We start from the raw sequence: 19,606 nt of genomic DNA, 5'->3' as shown, positions 1-19,606 counted from the left end.
TCCACTGCAAGACTGATAAACATATGCAGAAATATCAACTGGTGGCTCACATTAAAGAAGGGGGCAAAAACAATGAGTGGAGGCTGAAGTGCATTGCCATTGGCAACCCCGTTCACCTGAAATGTAATGCCTGTGACTACTACACCAACAGTGTGGATAAATTACGCTTGCATACCACCAATCACAGGCATGAGGCGGCCCTGAAGCTCTACAAGGTAAGCAGGGACATCCATTTCTGTTGGCACAGAGTAGAGAAAGGGGATTAACTGTTTCAGAGCTTGGAGCACGAATCTGCAAGTTAAGGAAAAAAAGAGAGAGAGGGAAAAAATAGAAGGGCAAGGTACACAGTTTCTGCTTAACATGACTAAACATATTGTGAGATACACGCAATTGGAGAGTTTATTTAAAAGATTTGCCATATGTCGCTTTTATACCTATCTCAGTGGCATGGATTGCTTTACTGGCTTCCCAGAAATGCAATAACCTTCTGAGCATTTTCACATATAAAATAATATTGCTATCCCCCTTTTATTGATTAATTAAAAAAAAAAAAACATAGCATCGCTCTTGGCTAAGTGTTAATGGTTATAGGGAACAGATCACAAAAACTGTGCCACTTCGTGAATGTCTTTTGTTTGGTGTCAAGCAGGGGCGATCTAGACTGTGTGTGTGTGTGTGTTCTGTTGTTTTTCTGTAAATTTTGAGTAAACACACTCTCCCTTAGCATCAGTTGAAAGTCTTCTCTTTAACTCAGTGGTTTTTTGCATGACCTTTCCCAGCTAGTAATGTTTTTATTCCTCCACTGGGTGTGGCGCGAATAAAAATGTTCATTAAATGGCAAATATACATTTATCTTTGCTGGAAAGGACTATGCAGATGTGATGACTATGGGCAACTGGTGAGCACCATTTATTACACAACTTGTCTTGACTTTTTCTAAACCCTAATTACTGGTTAATTTATTTTGTGAGTTTGTTTACTGGATTGGCTTGATTGTCTTGGTTCTTGTACAAATGTAACAGATTCATTTCTATGATGAATAACTTGGTAACTTATTAAAAAGTTCTTTTGTCTAGAGGATATTAAAATTCAGAAAATATTGCAAACCATTAGTCATTGTAACAAGCTGTAAATATGATTACAAAATCCATTTTGCAAGTGTTATCTATTGATTTATACTAGAAATCAGTGATAACTCTACTATCAGGAGTCAACCAGCGAGTATAATACCTATGGCTTTTCTAATACTATTTCAAACTATAAACACACAGCAAAAAGGGTAGATTGTGCATCTCTAGATCAGGTGCTGGAATTACTTATTTGTATTGGGGCTGGCACTGTTAGTTTGGGTTGTTTCTTGAAGTTCAAATTCTAGATTGACGTACTGAGCGTAAAAACCTGTGGACGTGGCATGAGAATCTGTAACATTGTTCCTGTGATATCAGTGCTCTGTGGATCAATAACGAAAGCGTTAGATTTAGGTTACACAGTTTGAGGGGAGTAGCAGCCCAGTGTAAGATGGCAAGCTTCTAAGTCAATGCTATTGGAAATATAATATACAGGATTAATTGTATTATAATTCATAGGCTTTACCATTCGGTTGTCAACTCTTTTTTTTTTTTTTTCCTGTTGATACCTGACCTATTAAAACTTTTAGAATACCTGGGCGAAAAAAACAAACATTAGGTTTGTATAAATAATAGATCTCGACCCTGGGAGCTATATAGAATATTCATGAACTGTTTATATTCACGCAGCTCCTCTAACACTTTAAATTAACATGTTGTGAATAGAAGATATAAATGTACAAATTTTTCTATTTTATTGATCTCATGTGGGAAGCTAAAGAAAGGTAGAGTGTTACTGTTTATTTTCTCAGGAAAGGTTGTTTTATCTAATTGTTTGATGATTATTTAAACGTGTGTGTATCTGTGGCTGTTAAGTTTATTCATCCTTTCCTTGACTATGAGTTGATCTCCCTCACTATCTGCAGAGCAATTTGCTAAGTGTCAGAGTTAGTGTTGAAGTTTCTTTTCAGGGGGAGTTGGATATTGCCTTCGAATGTAACAACCAAATGAGATAAAAGCTTGTTTATAAAGAAGGCTTTAAAGCAGAGAGAGCTTGAGATCCCAGAACGAAAGAATAGATGTACTCTTCCCTTAACAATGTTATAAAGTCCTATAAAAATGTACTTGTCCCCCCCTCTTCTTTATTTGCTTATCTCTTAAATGCTCAAGTGTCTTTGCAGGCTAGTGTCTAAAAAATGGTCCACCAACAAACAAAAACATACTTCAAACAAACTTACCTTGAATTAAAAGAAGATTGAGGAGATAAATATTTGAGCTACTGAAACTGGGTATTGGACAATCGAACTATATTATTTTGTATTATCCTTCAAGGGGCATTCATTATTTCTAGTAGTAACTAGGAAAATACTCCAGAGTAGTAGTGTGTTGAGGGTGCCTTTTTGAAACTGATTTACAGAAACTGTCTGAGTCAGATATAGAGGATTTTCAAGTGTAGTAATGAGAATATTAGCAAGCTTGGTTGGCTTGTGTCAGCAAAATGAAATTGCTTCATAAGTAACATTAATTGCTTTTAAATGAGAACTTAACAAATTGGCCTGGGCCTGGGAAAAAAAAAATGATGGTTTGTAATAGGCTAAAATATTAAAATTAGACTTAAAATAGTTTCTGAGTTAATGACTAGACAATAATCTCCTATATAAAATTCATTTTCATTAGGAGTTTAATTTACATCATTTTGCATCGTGAATTATTCAGACTTTAAGGGAAAGTGACAAGTAGCAGTTTTAAGACAAATACAGAGCTGTGAGAAAACAGCTTTCCTTGTTATTGACAACATATTGATTCATAACACTCTAAATGTGGTGATGTGTCCGTTCAATTTGAATAGACCACTTCACCTCTTTCATTGTCAACCTGGAGCAGTATTATGAAAAGAAGTGGGTGTCCTTATTCCAGTTTAAGGAGGTTAAAGGTTAAAGGTTAAGGGTTAGCTTAAAAGCATCATCTGCCTAGCTGCTTAACTTTAAACTGATCAATTTAATGAAAATCTGTTTTACAGATGTTGTTTTAATGTATTTGGCAGGATTTAGGCAGCTTTAACATTAGACGTATGCTAGTAAAAATTATTTCTTTATTTGACCAGAACAACACCTTTCCTTTTATGTTTAAGGTAGAAGGCTTGCGGGTTATGGTATTTTGGCAAAGGACCGAGAGGCAGAATGTGTTGATGATCTTTCCATATGGACTTAAAAAAGAATACCTTTATGTCTATTGCTAACTATGACTGCAAAAACAAACAAAGCTGTATTCATTTTTTTGGCAGCATTATTTTCCTTAGAATTTTTTAAAAAAGGAATTTTGTTATTGTTAAGGAAATCTTACTCCCTTCTTCAAGCAGAATTCTCTGAAGCCCTGAGCACTATTCAATTTTGATTTTTCCTCCAGAAATTTTAATGGTGAAGCAAAATTGGTCTAGGAATTTAAAACAATAAAATGAAACTACAGATTGTCCCTAATCTTCTCCTTCCATGTATAAAAGTGTATTTAAGTGAGATTAACGAATACTGAGTGCATAGATAGCTACCGTCATTGTCGTAAGGTAAAGTGTGCACGTACGTGTACCTACATCAACATCCAGATCTGGATAGGATGTGAAGGCAGTGTGTCTTAGCTAACCACTTTATTGGATTTGATTATATTCTTCTAACTTCACACCTTTGCGTCCTCTACAAATTCTTGTTAGTTGGTATTCACAGAATACATCCTCAATATTTGTAGGATGAATAAGTAAATAGCCTGAGGTAAGTATTAAAGAAACCTTGTTACTTCCAACCCTCATTAAAAAAAAAAAAATTAAATGCATTACAATCGGTCTCTTCCTTAAATGATCCCCAACTTTTTCTAAAGAATTGAGTAAAAAGTTATAACGGAAACCACTTAGCACTACATATTCAAGCCTCAGAAGAACAAATAACGACTTTGGCCATATTTCAGTTTTACAGTTAAGTTTATTCTTGGCTCAGAACGGACAAGACTTTTCCAGCTAGCTGATTGGTTTACCCCCATCCTAGGTAGGGCTTGCAAATCCTCTCGCCACACCTGCACGTCAGCTGCTCTTATAATATTATATGTATTTTTAAGTGAGGTGTTCACAGCTTTGCTGGTTCAAAGTCAAAAGCTTAATCATACCAGCCTTTTTCCTTCCTGCATCTGCTAGTAGTGAAGCAGAATAGTCTGTCTGAATTCCATAATGCTATTTTCATATTTGGATTTCAAATTGGCTGAGAACAGTGAATGAATCTCTTGTCTCCATGGTGAGCAAAAGAACACACATGGGATTTAGTCCTAGGTAACTTTTAGTGTAACATTCCCCCAAGGAACATTTTTGGAGTTTTCTCATTATCCATGTTATGGATGAAAGCATCCGGGTTAAGAACTAAAATCAAGGTGTGGGGGAGGGTCACAGAAGAGAATGCAAAGAACCACGTTGGGAAAAGTATGTGGCAAGGAAATAAAATATGGAATAATTAGCTTCACCTACATTTTTTTTTTAACTAGTAGGAAATAATAACCCGATCAGTTTGGAATTAACAAAGAATCACAAGCATTTTCATTTCAATAGGCCTGGGTCCAACTTTGCAATTTAAAATCAAATACACCAGATATGTACCGTTTCAATTATTGAACTGTCATTGTCCCGGTGTGATGGTAAAAGAGGTCAGGAGATTGTGTGGTACGCATTTGCATAAAAGTCATTGTGCAGAAGGAAATTGGAATATGTGTGTGTATCTAAGAAACCAAAACAGGTTTTTCTTAATCTTATTCTAGTCATTTGTTTAGATGAAGAAAGCTGTTTTCAGAGATAAACAAAAGTTATTCTTTTCTGTTGCCAAACTTTAACCTGAATATGGAAATTTTTTATACTTTTTGGTATTAGTTTCAGATTTATGTTTCTTTCAAGGTTGAAATGCACTATGAAATTTAATTCCGGTTGCAGGATTTCTTTTTAAAAAAGTAATCACAACTCAAATTATTCTATTGTGTTTTCATATGAAAAGACAAGGCAGAGGTTGAAAAAAAATCAGTTTCTGTGGTGGAACAATAATGTGTGCTTCCATAATACTTATAACTAATAAATACGCAGATCAAATAGAGAGGAGCTGGTTAGCTAATAGCAACTAATAAATCACTGCTGTTTTCAGATTGCAGTGTAATTGGCCAACCCTATCTGCTATGTCTCCTTCTGTTTTTAAGCCTGACATTTGCTGAAGCGTAGCTATGTGTTACAGGACGGCTACTCCAGCACAAATAGGGACTTTCTCACTGCTTTCCCGTGGCAAGTACTATATTACATTGTGAACTGAGAACCTCTTTGTACGCCCCTGGAAAAAAAAAATCACTAAAAGTCTGTCTATCCAAATATAAAATGTGTATGTTAATGCACGTCAGCCCCTAAATGGATTACTTTAGACCAGGCATTAGCAAGTTACTACATCCATGTCAGAACTGATAAAGTGATTTTTAGTGTGTGAAATTGTTAACCAACCCAGACAAAATTTTGAGAAAGCCAAGTGTGCAAAGGAACCTTCCCATTTTATCTTTGGCGTGTCTTTCCTTGACCAGCGCTACCATCTCCCAACACGTCAGGCACACGCTAGTATGCTCTTCTCTGTTTCTCTGAAATCCTTACTGTTTTATCCCACCTGGATCTTCTCTTCATGGAAGTGCTCCATGTTGCAGGATTACCCATCTAATTCCCCAAAGAAAACTAGCATTCTCTTAATTAAGGGGAAAGCAGCCGTTTCATAAAAGCAGAATAGTGCAGCCAAAGGTGTAAATGACTTTCAAGTCTTTTCCTGGGTGCATTCTGTTTTGAAGGAACTGCTCAAACTGGATAAATATTCGAATGTGTGAGGGGGTGTAGTGATGTTGCCAGGGATGGGGATTGGGTAGGGCAGAGCCCCACTTTGAGAGCTTCCCTCACTTACCTCCTTCCGAACCCACACTGCCTCCCACACATCAAACAGCCTCTCATCTCAGAAACACAGTAAAAAATTTGACACTACTATTCACTTCACCTCAGGACCATGTCAAGTCATACTTTATGACTTATATTATGGTTTTTGTGTAACTTGTGTTCATTCTGTCTCATGTGAGGTGTAGGTATGGTTTAACCAAAAGTAGTAAATCGCTGATGCGTCACCCGCCCCGAGGTCATTTAGGTAATGCAGACAAAGGTGTTACCTCATAATTAATGTGCTCTTTCCGTGTGCTTCTTTGGCTTCAGTGTAATAGTCCCTGTCAGTGGAGCTTGTTTAAAGTTGCTGAAATGTTCAAATGGGTGCTAGGATGCCACGCGGTAATGCAGCCAGAGTCATATGTTAACCAGGCCTCGCGCTGCTGAAAGGGTCTTGGCCCGGGGTGGAGTGGGGAGGAGCTGGCATGTGCATAATGACCGTGGTTCTGCTTCCAGAACATCTGGCCTGCCTGAGTTCTACTGGAAATGCTTTACCAAGTTTGCTTTGAGTCTGAGCCTATGCTCAGGCTGAGTTCAATTAGACGTGGAGATTTGTTCATTATTCAGATAATTCAAGCCTTAAAAGGCACTTTTCCCAAATTATCAGTGTATTTCAGGAGAGCTCTTGACGATAAAACTTATTCAAGTAAGAGCAGCGATGGAGGCCCAGCCCTCCATAGCCTATGAAGAAGCATCTTCACAGATCCTATAACCTCAGAGGAATGTGGGGATTGGTAGGGGCCCAAGGGCTGGTGTTCTGTTTGCAGAATACCTGAATGATACCCCAAGTTTTATACTTCTCATAGACACAGAAGCATTGATTGAACACTTACTGTGTGCCAGCTCATGGTCTCTGTTGATGGAAGTTGTGTCCCATTAATATGGTAGGGTGTAAGCCATCTTCTCTAGGGTGATGCTTCCAAGCTCACTCTGTTCTTCCAGTGGCAGGGGGAGTAATAAAATTAAGGTTTGGACCCCATACACTAGCCATCAAAAGCTTCCATGCTTTTATTTGACAGTGGCTGGTCAAAGGACTGAGTGTGACTGCTCTGTTGGGTCATCAGTAGTTGTAGGGCACTGTCACTTGATCATCTCGACTTCTTGTTGCTGTCTTGCATTGCAAGACTTTATTGATCAGTTTTAGACAAGGGTCATGGTGAGAATTTAAGGCAGTACAGAGCTTTTCTAATAGTTGGCACATTTATGGTTTCTTCATACGTGAGGATGATGCTACTGATGTATGACCTAGAAAATGAAGAAGAAAACCACTTAATAAAGAATGCAAAATGTTAGATTACAATGTCAGTCAACCCCCTTATAGGATCAGGATGCTAATTCAGTTTGACTTTTGAAGAATCTTTGTGAGTTCAGTTTATAATACTGTCAGAGTTCTCCTTCAAGAAAAATTATTACAAGGACAAGATTGTTATTATCCTAGATAATAACAGTTACATGTGGCAACATTTTGTTTCACGTGGTTTTATAATCTTATATTAATATTCTAGTTTCCTTATCTTTAAGGAAAAATACTTTTGTAGCTTTGAGTATAATATATGTATTATATTAAATATGTACATGTCAATATAAAAGTATATTGGGCCATACACACAATACTTTATTGATTCATATTTTCCTAAAGCCCTTCTTTGAGTGGAAACATTAGGTAGCATAGAATATGCAACTCTCCCTTCTTGTTGCTTACAGAATAAATGTCAAGGTTGTGTTTTCCCATTAGGCAATCTTTTAAAGAGTAATGTAGAGGAAGGTTAAAGTTGAAAAATTCTATGTCTCTGGTTATCTGCTGATAAAATTAGTGGAATGCAGAGCTGAAGATGGAAAGAAATGAGTTATTGATAGGTCCAACTGTACTGCTTAACTCAGGTTTGGGAGGGAAGCTTTTAAAGTTTTAAAATATTGATTTTTTCATCCATGATTGTGTCCTGTGTCAAGAAGAGCTTCATTTATAAATAGATTTGGCAATTTATTGTCTATGTATGATTGATGAGATACTGGGACGATATCTTACCAATAATATCCCCTCTTCTGATGCCAAATATTCTGTCAAAGATAAAACCATATGGATAATTGACTTCCATTTATCTATTTAAAAAGAGGACATAGGCTGACAACAATCATAAGAAGTTAGACTTTTCCTTTGTATTATCTGATTTTACTCTTCCTAACCGTTATGTGTTACTGTTCCCATTTTGACATATGGGAAATTGAGATTCAGAACAAAATACCTTGCTCAAGTCCTCACAGACGGTAAGGGCCTGTGCTTGAGTTCTAGCCCACATTATGAGGCTCTGTTAATAAGAAAACTTTCCATTGCACTTGAGGATAGGAAGAGCAGAGAGTGGGAAAGGAAAAGGAAGGCCAGAGTGCCCGAGGCAAACATAACAGTTTTGTCTAGGGCTTAATCATTTCGGAGCCCACTCTTATTCCTTCAAGTTAGCAGATTCCCTTAAAGACCCTGCAGATATGATGTGACGCAAGAGCTGGCCAGTGTGAACATAGCCAGCTAGAATGATGAACTTCACACCTGTTGGGTCACCGACAAGTGGAAAGGAGCAACTGCTGGTTAAAATTGTTGCCTGAGTATCTCTTGCCACAGTGGAATTCTTTCCCTTTCAAGAAACTTCTTTTTGCTGGCATTTTTGGGTGTTTGGTGTATTAAATAGAAAGAACTAATAGAATATTTATCACTTCTAGTGCCTGAGCTCTCAGGGCTTGCAAGTTAAGCACCTTTGGAAGCGGCATTAATTCATTCAGGTCGCCAGGGTATTTCAGCAGTAATGTACTAAATGGTACCCCGCTGACCTGAAAGAGGGAATGTGCCTCCCTAAGCATTTAACTTCCTAAACAGGAACAACTAAAGCACAGTCTACTCTCTGCCCAGAGCTCAATTCCCTTTTCCTGGCATCCTTATAACTACTGGAGGGAGTCCTATTCACTTGCTACTTACTTACTTAGTTTAAAAAAAACATATATCTTGTTTGGATTATTATTATTATTATTATTATTTTGCTTTTATTTTTCAATTCTTACTTTCATCCATTTTAGTTACAAGGTTCCAGAAATTTTCTTTTCACTGTATGTTTCTTTTCTTTTTTTCTTTTTTAAGATTTGTTATTTATTTATTTGACAGAGAGAGATCACAAGCAGGCAGAGGAGAGGCAGGCAGAGAGAGAGGAGGAAGCAGGTTCCCTGCTGAGCGGAGAGCCCGATGCGAGGCTCGATCCCAGGACCCTGAGATCATGACCTGAGCTAAAGGCAGAGGCTTAATCCACTGAGCCACCCAGGCACCCCTCTACTGTATGTTTCTAATGCATTCCCTTCCTCTCTCTTCTTGAAATTTTGTTAATGATTCCAAAGTAAAGCCCCAAATCTCCTTAGAATTATTCTCATTGACTCAACTTAAGAGATGCTGGGGGTAAAATCTTGCGTTCCTGAACCTGGCTGCCTCTTCCTGCAAAAAAGTGTCAGTCATTAACGTTGTTGCAGTTGACCACTTTCATTAATGAAACGTTCTTCTATTGAAAAGCAAGAATTGTCTCTGTTTGGGAATGACAGAATTGTTAGCAATACGGAGTCTCCCAATATCTGTAACTGGTGTGTGTGTAAAGCATGCAAGCACAGTCTGATAATTATAATGCCTAGTACCTTTCAAAGGCTTCAGATATTTCTAGCTATTCATTTGGCACACCTGAAAATAACACCAGCATATGTCCTTAGGGCCTAAAACCATTCATTGTTCAACTGTGAGAAATCAGGTAGCAAGTCTGATTGCCATCACCTCTGAAAGAGAGTCAGTTTTCAAGGCATCTCCTTTAAACTCAACATCTATTAGCACTTACCACTGAGTAGTAAGTGACACCAGACGTGGGGAGGGGAAAGAGGATTCTTAATTTTCACATCAAATAAATAGTGTTTTGTTTTTTAATTAAAGATTTTATTTATTTGACACAGAGAGAGAAATCACAAGTAGGCAGAGAGGCAGGCAGAGAGAGAGGAGGAAGCAGGCTCCCTGCGGAGCAGAGAGCCCGATGTGGGGCTCGATCCCAGGACCCTGGGATCATGACCTGAGCCGAAGGCAAAGGCTTTAACCCACTGAGCCACCCAGGCGCCCCAAATAGTGTTGTTTTAAAAAATAAAATTAACATGCCAAAATAGGAATGATGCAAACACCAGAATATACATTTTAGAATTTGGTTTGCTTGGTGAATCTCTATTACACGTGCTTTAGAAGGGAGAAAATGGTCTCCTCTTTACTATGTCATACTTTTTAAACCAAGGCCCCTCAGTGTCCTTTGAGAAATAATTTGGCTAAAAGCAAGTTCTGGGTTATTATTACTTTTTGTTTATTATAATTTTTAATAGTACATTAAGTAATTTTAAAAAACCGTATTTGGATGGAACAATTGTACCAAGTTTTTCCATGATGAGTATTCCCTGAGAAGAATAACCAAATAACCAAACTCATAACCAAGTTCCTGAAAAATAGACCCAAGGGGAATTCATAAATAACTTTTTTTCAGAGAAATATGGTCATTGGCTCTCGTTATTCCTTAAATATTAGAAAAACCAAGATGGGCTTTATGAAGAATTACTTAGTTTTTAGAGTGCTCATTCTCAACACAGAGGATAGAATTACCATCTTCAACTCATAAATGCAAAAACGTGTTCCTAATTGCTTAATTTTATAGACAATTCTTTAGATACATGTTTCCAGATAGACCCTCAAGTATAGTATTTACTTATAAGTCTTTATGACACGTACTAGGTAATTTTGTTGCTGCTTCTTCTCCTTCTCCTCCTCCTCTTCCTCCTCCTTCTTCTTTTTTGGCTTATTAGTCAGATTTTCTTTATTTTTTAAAATTAACATATAATGTATTATTTGTTTCAGGGGTGCAGGTCTGTGATTCATCAGCCTTACACACTTCACAGCACTCTCCATAGCACATGCCCTCCCCAATGCCATCCCCCAACACCCCATCCCCACCCCCCCAGTTACCCTCAGTTGGGTTCCTGAGATTAGGATTCTCTTATGGTTGTCTACTTCCCCAGTCCCATCTTGTTTCATTTTCCCCTCCCTTCCCCCATGACCCCCTGCCCTGCCCTCTTGTAGAACTATGGCTACCCCTTTAATTATGATGGCTTGATAACTTACTGGAAAATCATTGATACAGAAGTACATGGAAATTAACACATATATACATACATAGATATACATGTTAACACTTTTCCAAAAAGTGAACAATTTAATCCTTTATCAATGGGTGTAGAAAAATGCGGATATAGGGGCATCTGGGTGGTTCAGTTAGTTAAGTGTCTGCCTTTGGCTCAGGTTATGATCTCAGGGTCCTGGGATCTAGTCCCATGTTGGCTCTCTGCTCAGCGGGGTGTCTGCTTCTCTCTTTCCCTCTCAAATAAATAAATAAAATCTTAAAAAGAAAAAGAAAAATGTGGATATATTCAGGTCTCATGTGTTAAGTAGTTGAAAAGGCAAAATGCCAGTACTCCAGTAATGTTTTCAGTACATATCCAGGGACACCTACTTATAATTATTTTATTCAAACTGTAGAAAAAATTGCATACATCCATATGTGTGTGTGTGTGTGTGTGCACATGAGCACACGTGTGTGTGTGTGTGTAAGAGAGAAAGAAGAATACAGTATATGAAGACATGTTTTTAAAAAATTGATGAAGATCACAAGTTAATCATTAATACCCACTTACTCCGTTTTTAAGTAAATGGCAGAAATCTCTTCCTGCATATTGTAAGTGTTCTCAGTCTCTAGAGATAATAAACCTTTGATGATGTTGTGCAAGACTCGTCAGCAAGCACTGAAATCAGTTCTGTATGTACACATGACTAATCAAAGGTTCAGGGAACAGGATATGATTTGGTAAAAGTGATAGGTTTCCAAAAAGTAAATGGCCTTACTAATTGTGGGAGCACATTAAGCCTTTTTTCTCCTTAAAAAAGGCAGGGTCTAGTCCCCCATTGGAGCAGATATCCTTTCACAAAGCCTTAAGCACTACGTGTTTTTAAAAATTATCTTTAAAAGCAAAGGTGTTCTCAAATGAATGCCTACCTAATTAGTGCTCTATTCTTTTCTTTGTCTTAAAGTTACAACAGATACCATAAGACGTTTAGACTCAGAATGATCTTTGAAACTCAGGGAACTGGGTAACCAGAACAAGTATCTTCTTAAGACAATCAAATGTATGATGTCCACAGTGGAAAAATGATGGAATAAGACAACAATCTCAATAATTAAGCAGGACATTATATAGGAAAATGTGACTACAGGTTTCAAGAAGTCAGTTCTAAATCAGAAATGGAAGGAACTAAAGTTATATGCTACAAAATCTACCATGTGAACAGTACAATGAATGTTGTCTTCTGTTTTGTGGGTTTTAAAAAAATTGCATATATATCGATATAGAATTTGTATTTATTGAATATGATTGATATAGAATTCATATTCCATGCAATCCAACCATTTAAATTACACAATGAAATATTTCATTTTTTAAAAAAGGTATTCGAAGTAATCTCTATGTCCAATGTGGGGCTCAAACTTACAACTCTAAGATCAAGAGCCCCATGCTTCCCCAACTGAGACAGGCGGGCACCCCACAATGAAATGGAGTTTTTTTTAAGACTAGTCACAGAAGTATGTAGCCATCAACACAATCAATTTCAGAGCATTTTCAACACTCCAGAAAGAAATCCTGTCCAATTTAGTCCACCCCTGAATAATCCTATCCCTGATCTCCTGGCCCTAGGCAGCCACAAGTTGCTTTCAGTTTGTGTAGATTTGCCTGTTCTGGGCATTTCATATAAATGGAATCTATATGATATGTGGCACTTTATGACTGACTTCTTTCACTTAGCATAATATTTTCAAAATTCATCCATATTGTAGTGTGTCTCTGTATTCATACCTTTTAATTTAATTTTATTTTTAATTATTTATTTAAATGTTGTTTACTTAACCTATGCTATATTATAGGGGTACAATTTAGTGATTCATCAATTGCAGATAACACCCAGGGTTCATTACCTTAAGTGCCCCCCCTTAACGCCCATCACCCTGGTACCCCATCCTCTCACCCGCCTTCTTAGCTTTCTATTATGGGATTTCTATTGTATGGATAAACTGCATTTTCTTAATCCTCTCTTCTGCTAGTGGCGTTTCTACTTTTTGGCTATTAGGAGTAACGAGGCTGTGAACATTTGTGGACACGTGTTTCTGTGGACATATGTTTTTGTTTCTCTTTGATATTCATCCAAGATTGGCATTGCTGCATTGGCTGTCACTGTGTCAACTTCACTGTCATTTCTGCCAGTTACTTCTTATTTTGTACCTGGTCAGCTCCTTCCTTTTCTTTAATTCTTTAAATATTTCTTTTCCTTCTTTCTTTTCTCCCCGCCCCCCCCCAAATCACCCAACCTTATGCATCTTCTACTCTACTTTGGCCAATGAATTCAGGGAAGAAATTAACACTAACATTTCCTGAGCACTTATTAGGTGGTGGATAATCATCTTTTAAAGTTAAAAAAATAACTAACTCATTAACTAAAACAGCAACCCTATTAAGTCATTACTATTATTATGCCCATTTTGAAGATGATGAATTAAAGCAATGAAAGCTTAATTTATCCAACAGGACATAGCTGATAAGAGTGACAACAGAGTCAGGATTTGAACTCATTTTGACCGATTCCAGCACCCACGGTCTTAAACAGGACATTGTGTCACAACAAAGCTCTTCCATTGAGAAGGATGCCTGGAGTGGAAGGTCTTGTTCATGGCAGAAGGGATGGAAATGATAGTGTAATTATAATTGTCAATCTTTGAGAAGGATGTGAATCCCCTGAGAGAGAAAAAGAAATAATTATGAGGTAGATAGAGATTGAGATAGTTTGGGATAGCAAATTAGAAAAAATCTCTGGTAACAGTATATACTTAAGTTCTTTTTTTCTTTTTTTTTTTGTGGGGGGGGGAGGTTCTTAGCATTTACTTTGAAAAATATCTAGAACTGAATTCTCCTTATTTGTGGGAATGCAAAATTGGAATATCTTATGATAACTTAAATTTACTGAAGGAGTTTTGTTAGATTGATGTTCTAGTAATACACAAATGCTTATTTGTTCTCGTTCATTGAAAACAGGCTGTGCTGAACCCTAGGGTGAGTAAGACAGACACAAAGGGTATATGATTCAGTTCCTGTCCTCAAGGAGCTCACCAGTCTTTAGAAGAAAATATATAATGCTTTTTATTTGTGCTTTTTTTCACTTGTGATTTTGCCCTGTTTAACAGCCTTTCTGAATTCCAGAAGTTTGCAGAGACATTTTTAGTACTTTCTATAACACATTTTAGCAATGTTTACTCCTTTGTGTCATCTAGAAAGTTAATATTTAGATTTCCTGTGGTATTGGGAGAAAGAATTAGATTCCTGCCTTGTAGAACTTTGACAGAGAGTGGTTATTTGCTTTCACACCAGTAAAGATGTTGTCCTATTGTTGAAAAATAATGTATAGTATCAGTATAATTTGAGTTTTTGCTCTCTTTTGCCTCTCCCTCCTCACCTATGTGATGTTTGTGAGTGTGATTTTTATGTTTTCATAATGGATAAACTGAAATATTAGTTGGTACTTTTTTTAGCTAACTAGAAGAATTTTCTTTTTGTAGGTATAAAGGCAGAAATACAATTTTTTAAAAATACCTGATCTAATTAGTTACTAGTAAAATAGTCTTAATATTTTATAGCTATTGAGATATCATCCTATTTTATTCAGCAATTATTAATGTTCCTTGAAGTTTTCAATTTCCAAAGACCTTCTGATCTTCATAAAGCCTATTGACATGGGTAGGTTGGGCTGGTATAGTCAGGGGTTGGGCTGCCAGTGTTCCTACTGTTAGAACATAGCATTGCATAATTTCTCCTTTCTGTTTTACTATGAAAAAAAAATTAAGGAGAAATTGTGCAAGAAACATGATAAGCTCCCATATTATCTCATGCTAAAAGATTCTCTGGAGCTGCTTTCTTGAGATTAAAACACAGTAAAAACAGAAATTGCCTACGTCAGCTCTAATGTCTATGAATACTAACAAGTTTAATAAGCATTGACAAGGTAGGTCTCACTTTCTGATACCTTCCCGTTATTACCAAATTGGGGGTGCAGGGTGATGAGAAGGTGTGGGTGATGTGTCAGAGAAAGACAGTGAAAGCAATGCACATCTGTCTTTCCTGAGATCTGTGTCTACATCTATCCGTGCGTTTCTGTGTAACTTAAGGAAAGTTTAGAAAAGAAAGGGTAGGCATTTTCTGTCTTAAAGTGTCCAATTGACTTTCTCACTCTTTACGTGGCTTTTGGCAAGCATTTCTGTGACTTATTTAATATATTAGTAAATGGAGAGGAAAAAAAAAATCACTCTACCGAGTTCTGTAGATCTTAATTAAAAAAAGTCTTTTGAGGGGTTCCTGGGTGGCTCAGTTGGTTATGCCTCTGCCTTCGACTCAGGTCATGATCCTAGAGTCCTGGGATTGAGCCCCACATCAGGATCCCTGCTCAGCAGAGAGCCTGCTTCTCTGTCTGCCCTTCTGCCCACTTGTACTCTCTCTCTTTCTCTCTAAAATAAATAAATAAAATCTTTAAAAAAAAAAGTCTTCTGAGATGAAAGCTTTTCTTATATGTGGAAAATATTACTCATGTCTTGTCAGCATATCTAGTCTAGGGGCATTGCTTTTTGTAGTTGGAGATAGCTTCTGCTTTTCTTATTATTGGTAAGACACTTTCCTTTTTAATTTCTCTAAGAGCACTTGGTTACACTATTATATTAGGACTTGTCATTCTTGAAAAGCCATTCTTAAGTTTATCTCTCCAATTGGCCTTCAATTGAAATTTGCTTTGAAGAGGAATATAGCTATACTCATCAACTCGAACATGGGTAAATATAGCTCATAGAAAAAAAACTATTTGTGTATCCTTTTGTGTGCTTTTACTTCGATATCCATTCTTTCTTAGAATTTTGCCCGCAGAAAAGGAGCTGTGTATTACACTTTTAAATACCAGTTTTCAAGTCTGCCAAGTGTGAATTTGCAAATAAGTAGTAGTAAGTGGAGCTCACAGCTGACTGTTAAAAGCTTCCCTGTCTGGCATTGATTTTAGTTTTGCCCTTAGGCTGGTACCATAATTGTTTCATCTGTAAAATGGGTCCTGAGTTACCATTATGAGTAAAATTGGCACTAAATTAATGGTCTTTGAGGTCTGGTCTAAATACATTCACTTCTGTGGTTCTCAGAGCTGAATTTGTCTGAAGCTTTAACAAGGATCTTATCTTAAATTACTGATGTATTTATGCATAGATCAGATTGCCAGTTTTCCATTGTTTTGTTTAATTCACAAATATATGTTTATGTATTTTTCTTATAAACAGGAAACAGGGTAATAATCATATTTAAGCAGCTGAACTACATCCTTTAATCCCTGTGTATTATTTATTTATTTGATACTAATAGTTTCATTTATTCATTTACTGAGAGCCCACTTTGTCGGGCCCTATGATCGGGACTAGGATATAACATCAAACAAGAAAGACACAAGTCTTGCACTAGTAGAACTTACACTTAGTGGAGGAGATACGCCTTGAACACATAATCACATATTAGGCAAAGCAATCATTAATTACTATTGTAAACAAATAATACAGATTTTTAAAAGTCTGGAATACTTATTTGCATTATTAGTATGTAGGTAATTGATAAGTCAGACACTTCTAATCTTAGAAACAAGTGGAGAATTTGAATGAGACACTGCATTGGGGTATTTTTTTCTTTATATTTTATTTATTTGACAGAGAGAAATCACAAGTAGGCAGGGAGGCAGGCAGAGAGAGAGGAGGAAGCATCTGCAGAGAGCCTGATGCAAGCCTTGATCCCAGGACCCTGGGATCACAACCTGAGCCAAAGGCAGAGGCTTTAACCTACTGAGCCACCCAGGTGCCCATGCATTGGGGTATTTAAAAGAGCAGCTGGTGGCTGAACAGAATGGACATCACTAGAGGTTGGTTGTCATACAGAAAAAGGCACTTACCACCAAGATTTTATCATAGTGCAAGCCCTTTCAAACTTTTTGGAGTCATGAAATGCTCGTGTGAAAAGGCATGCTAGAGATGGCTGCATATCCAATTGACGTATTTGAGAATATGATTTGGAGGATTGGATGAGAGGAAGCTGATCATTAGACTCTTTAGAACTTTTAAAACATACTAATTCCAAGGCCATGTACTTTAGGGATTCATCCAGGAATCTCTTCATTCAAAGAGATGATCTTGATAATCTCTGTGATTTCGGATCTCAGGGCTGGAAGATGTTGAAGGTCACTGGAGATCTACAGACGCATGAGAAAATAGTGAACGTGGTGATCGTACCAAGTTCAGCTCCATTCACATATGTTCCTCCTGTGTTCAGAAGAGAAGCTACATCTTCTAGTGTCCTCTCGGATTCTCCTCCTTTCCCAGGCTAGGATTTTGCTAGAGTCTGCCGATGCTGCATATTCTGTCCAGGGAAATCATGGAAGGCATCACAGAGTCTTGCTCATTGTTTTGCCTCTAAGGACAAGAGTCTGACATGTTTTGATATTAAAAAAAAAAGATTCAGTAGGAAAAATGACAAACCTTTATAAAGAAAATCTTTCTGTACAAAACAGTTGTTCTTTTGTTGAAGTTCTGGCACTTCAGTGAACTTTTGGGCCAAGAAACCATTCCAGAATCCAAAAGTCAGTTTAAAAAAAAAAAAAAATCCAAGGCCCCTGGGTTGAATTTTGTAAGAATATCTTTTTTGGTAAATTTTTGGAATCATGCTTTGCTTCACCATAGTTGCAGAAATCCACTCTCCTTGTACATGAAGATATCCCCAGGCAGCAGTCTCTTTTCTGAACAGGAATCTTCTAAGTCTCAGGAGAGTCAACTTCCACAGGCTCACTGGGTTGGATACTCATTTGTAACTCACTGTAATGATTATGCAATTTTTTATTTTCTTGCTATTCTAGGAAGGCAGATTTTGAGATTTGTTTTTGGCATTTTACTTCATAATAGTGTATATTTTCTCTTTCTGTTTCTCTGAATACATATGGATATAAATGTGTGTACGTGTGAGGTAAGTGTGTGTGTATGTGAGGGGTATATGGGTGTGTAGGTGTGTAGATATAGATGTGTGTCTATTTTTTTATCCAGTTTATAAAAGAGATCTGTGTATTGCATGTTCTATAATTTGACAATTTTCTTCTAATGATATCCCATATTTTTCTTTTCTCCCAAATATATCATCTAATACATACATACTGATAGCTACAATGACAACCAAAGCTAAAAAGAAGCAAATAAATATGGTGTCCAATTTCATGAGCAGCAGAATCTATATTACTGTAACACATTACTCTGGAAAAGTTACTCTATTTAGTTACTGGCAAGTTAAAAACTGGATCTTTGTCTGTTTCATAAAGGAGGGTCATTTTTTAATAGATCACTTCGAAGTAATCAATCTGTTCTGAACAAGAACTATATTTTTAAATGTGGTTATACTGTAAGCTAACAATCCCAAACTGTATCTGAGTCCCACCGGCCATGTAGCCTGTGTTCCATGAGAGACCCAAATAAAACAAGCTCCCTCCCCACAGACTGAAAGAGTCACGCTAATAAAATCACTGGGTGATTTGGTTAAAGAAAATTATTTCTAGATTTTGCGAATATTTTTGGCTTGACCAGTTCCTTGAGCCCTGATGATCCATGTAGATCAGGGCAGAAGTTTTCTGCCTTGCCTAGGGTGAGCCCTGGGTTTTTGGTTATTTAAGGGTAAATTTCAGTGAGCATGCATTAGGGTACTATAAACGCACTATAAAATAAAACCTTTTGAGGTTTGTGCTTAGGTAGAAGACATAGTACTGTATTGTATGTTTGTGTGACCTAAAGCATTTTGCTCTACTGTGACAAACATACCATCCTTCTGTGCCAATATAAATGCAAGGACATTTCATAGTCATAATCTGTTAATACCAGTTAGCAGTGTCACAAATTAAAGCATTAGTGGATTTGTGTTGCTTGAGGAAGCAACTGATATAAAATACCAGGAGGTTGAAGGAGAGGGGCAGTTTATTGTAACATAATTCTGCATACCATGTAAAGTCTTCGTGCCTGTTGGTGTGAAGCCTTTGAGTGGACCTTCACAGAGAGCTGAAAAGTATAGTTCATCATGCAGGAAATTAAGAAACATTAGACTAGATAGATTCTCAAAGAAATAATTTTTGGTGATCAGCAGACAATAAAAATCAAAGAGGATATTCTTTTTTTTTTTTTTTTTTTAAAAAAAACAGGAGAAAGAAAGATTTTATTGCTTTTTAAAAATTTACATGTGTAATGCAGACAAAAAAATTCTTCCCAGGATTTGAAGAAGTGCATTTTCTATAGTTGTGTTGTTTGGGGACTGTACTTAAATCAAAATTTAATTTAAAATTTAATGATGATTTTCCAAATGGACTTTTATAGGA

General features: G+C 36.9%; 1 protein-coding gene and 1 long non-coding RNA gene across 4 annotated transcripts in view; one reads left to right on the top strand and one right to left on the bottom strand.

Annotated features, from left to right (window-relative positions):
- Positions 1-6,480, bottom strand: part of LOC106006807 — a 21,616-nt gene extending 15,136 nt beyond the window's left edge. The window contains exon 1 of the long non-coding RNA XR_001181081.2: positions 6,273-6,480. This is a non-coding gene — a long non-coding RNA (uncharacterized LOC106006807). The remainder of the gene's footprint in view (positions 1-6,272) is intronic.
- Positions 1-19,606, top strand: part of ZFHX4 (zinc finger homeobox 4) — a 180,659-nt gene that overhangs the window by 27,014 nt on the left and 134,039 nt on the right. For all 3 annotated transcript variants that reach the window (XM_013061392.2, XM_045063186.1, XM_045063185.1), the window contains exon 3: positions 1-215. This exon is cut by the window's left edge. In XM_013061392.2, the coding sequence (XP_012916846.2) occupies positions 1-215 (215 nt within the window). The remainder of the gene's footprint in view (positions 216-19,606) is intronic.

Source organism: Mustela putorius, unplaced genomic scaffold (genome assembly GCF_011764305.1).
Source record: "Mustela putorius furo isolate JIRA1106 unplaced genomic scaffold, ASM1176430v1.1 tig00003846_pilon_pilon_pilon, whole genome shotgun sequence".
NCBI lineage: Eukaryota > Metazoa > Chordata > Mammalia > Carnivora > Mustelidae > Mustela > Mustela putorius.
This window is presented reverse-complemented; position numbering and strand designations above follow the sequence as displayed.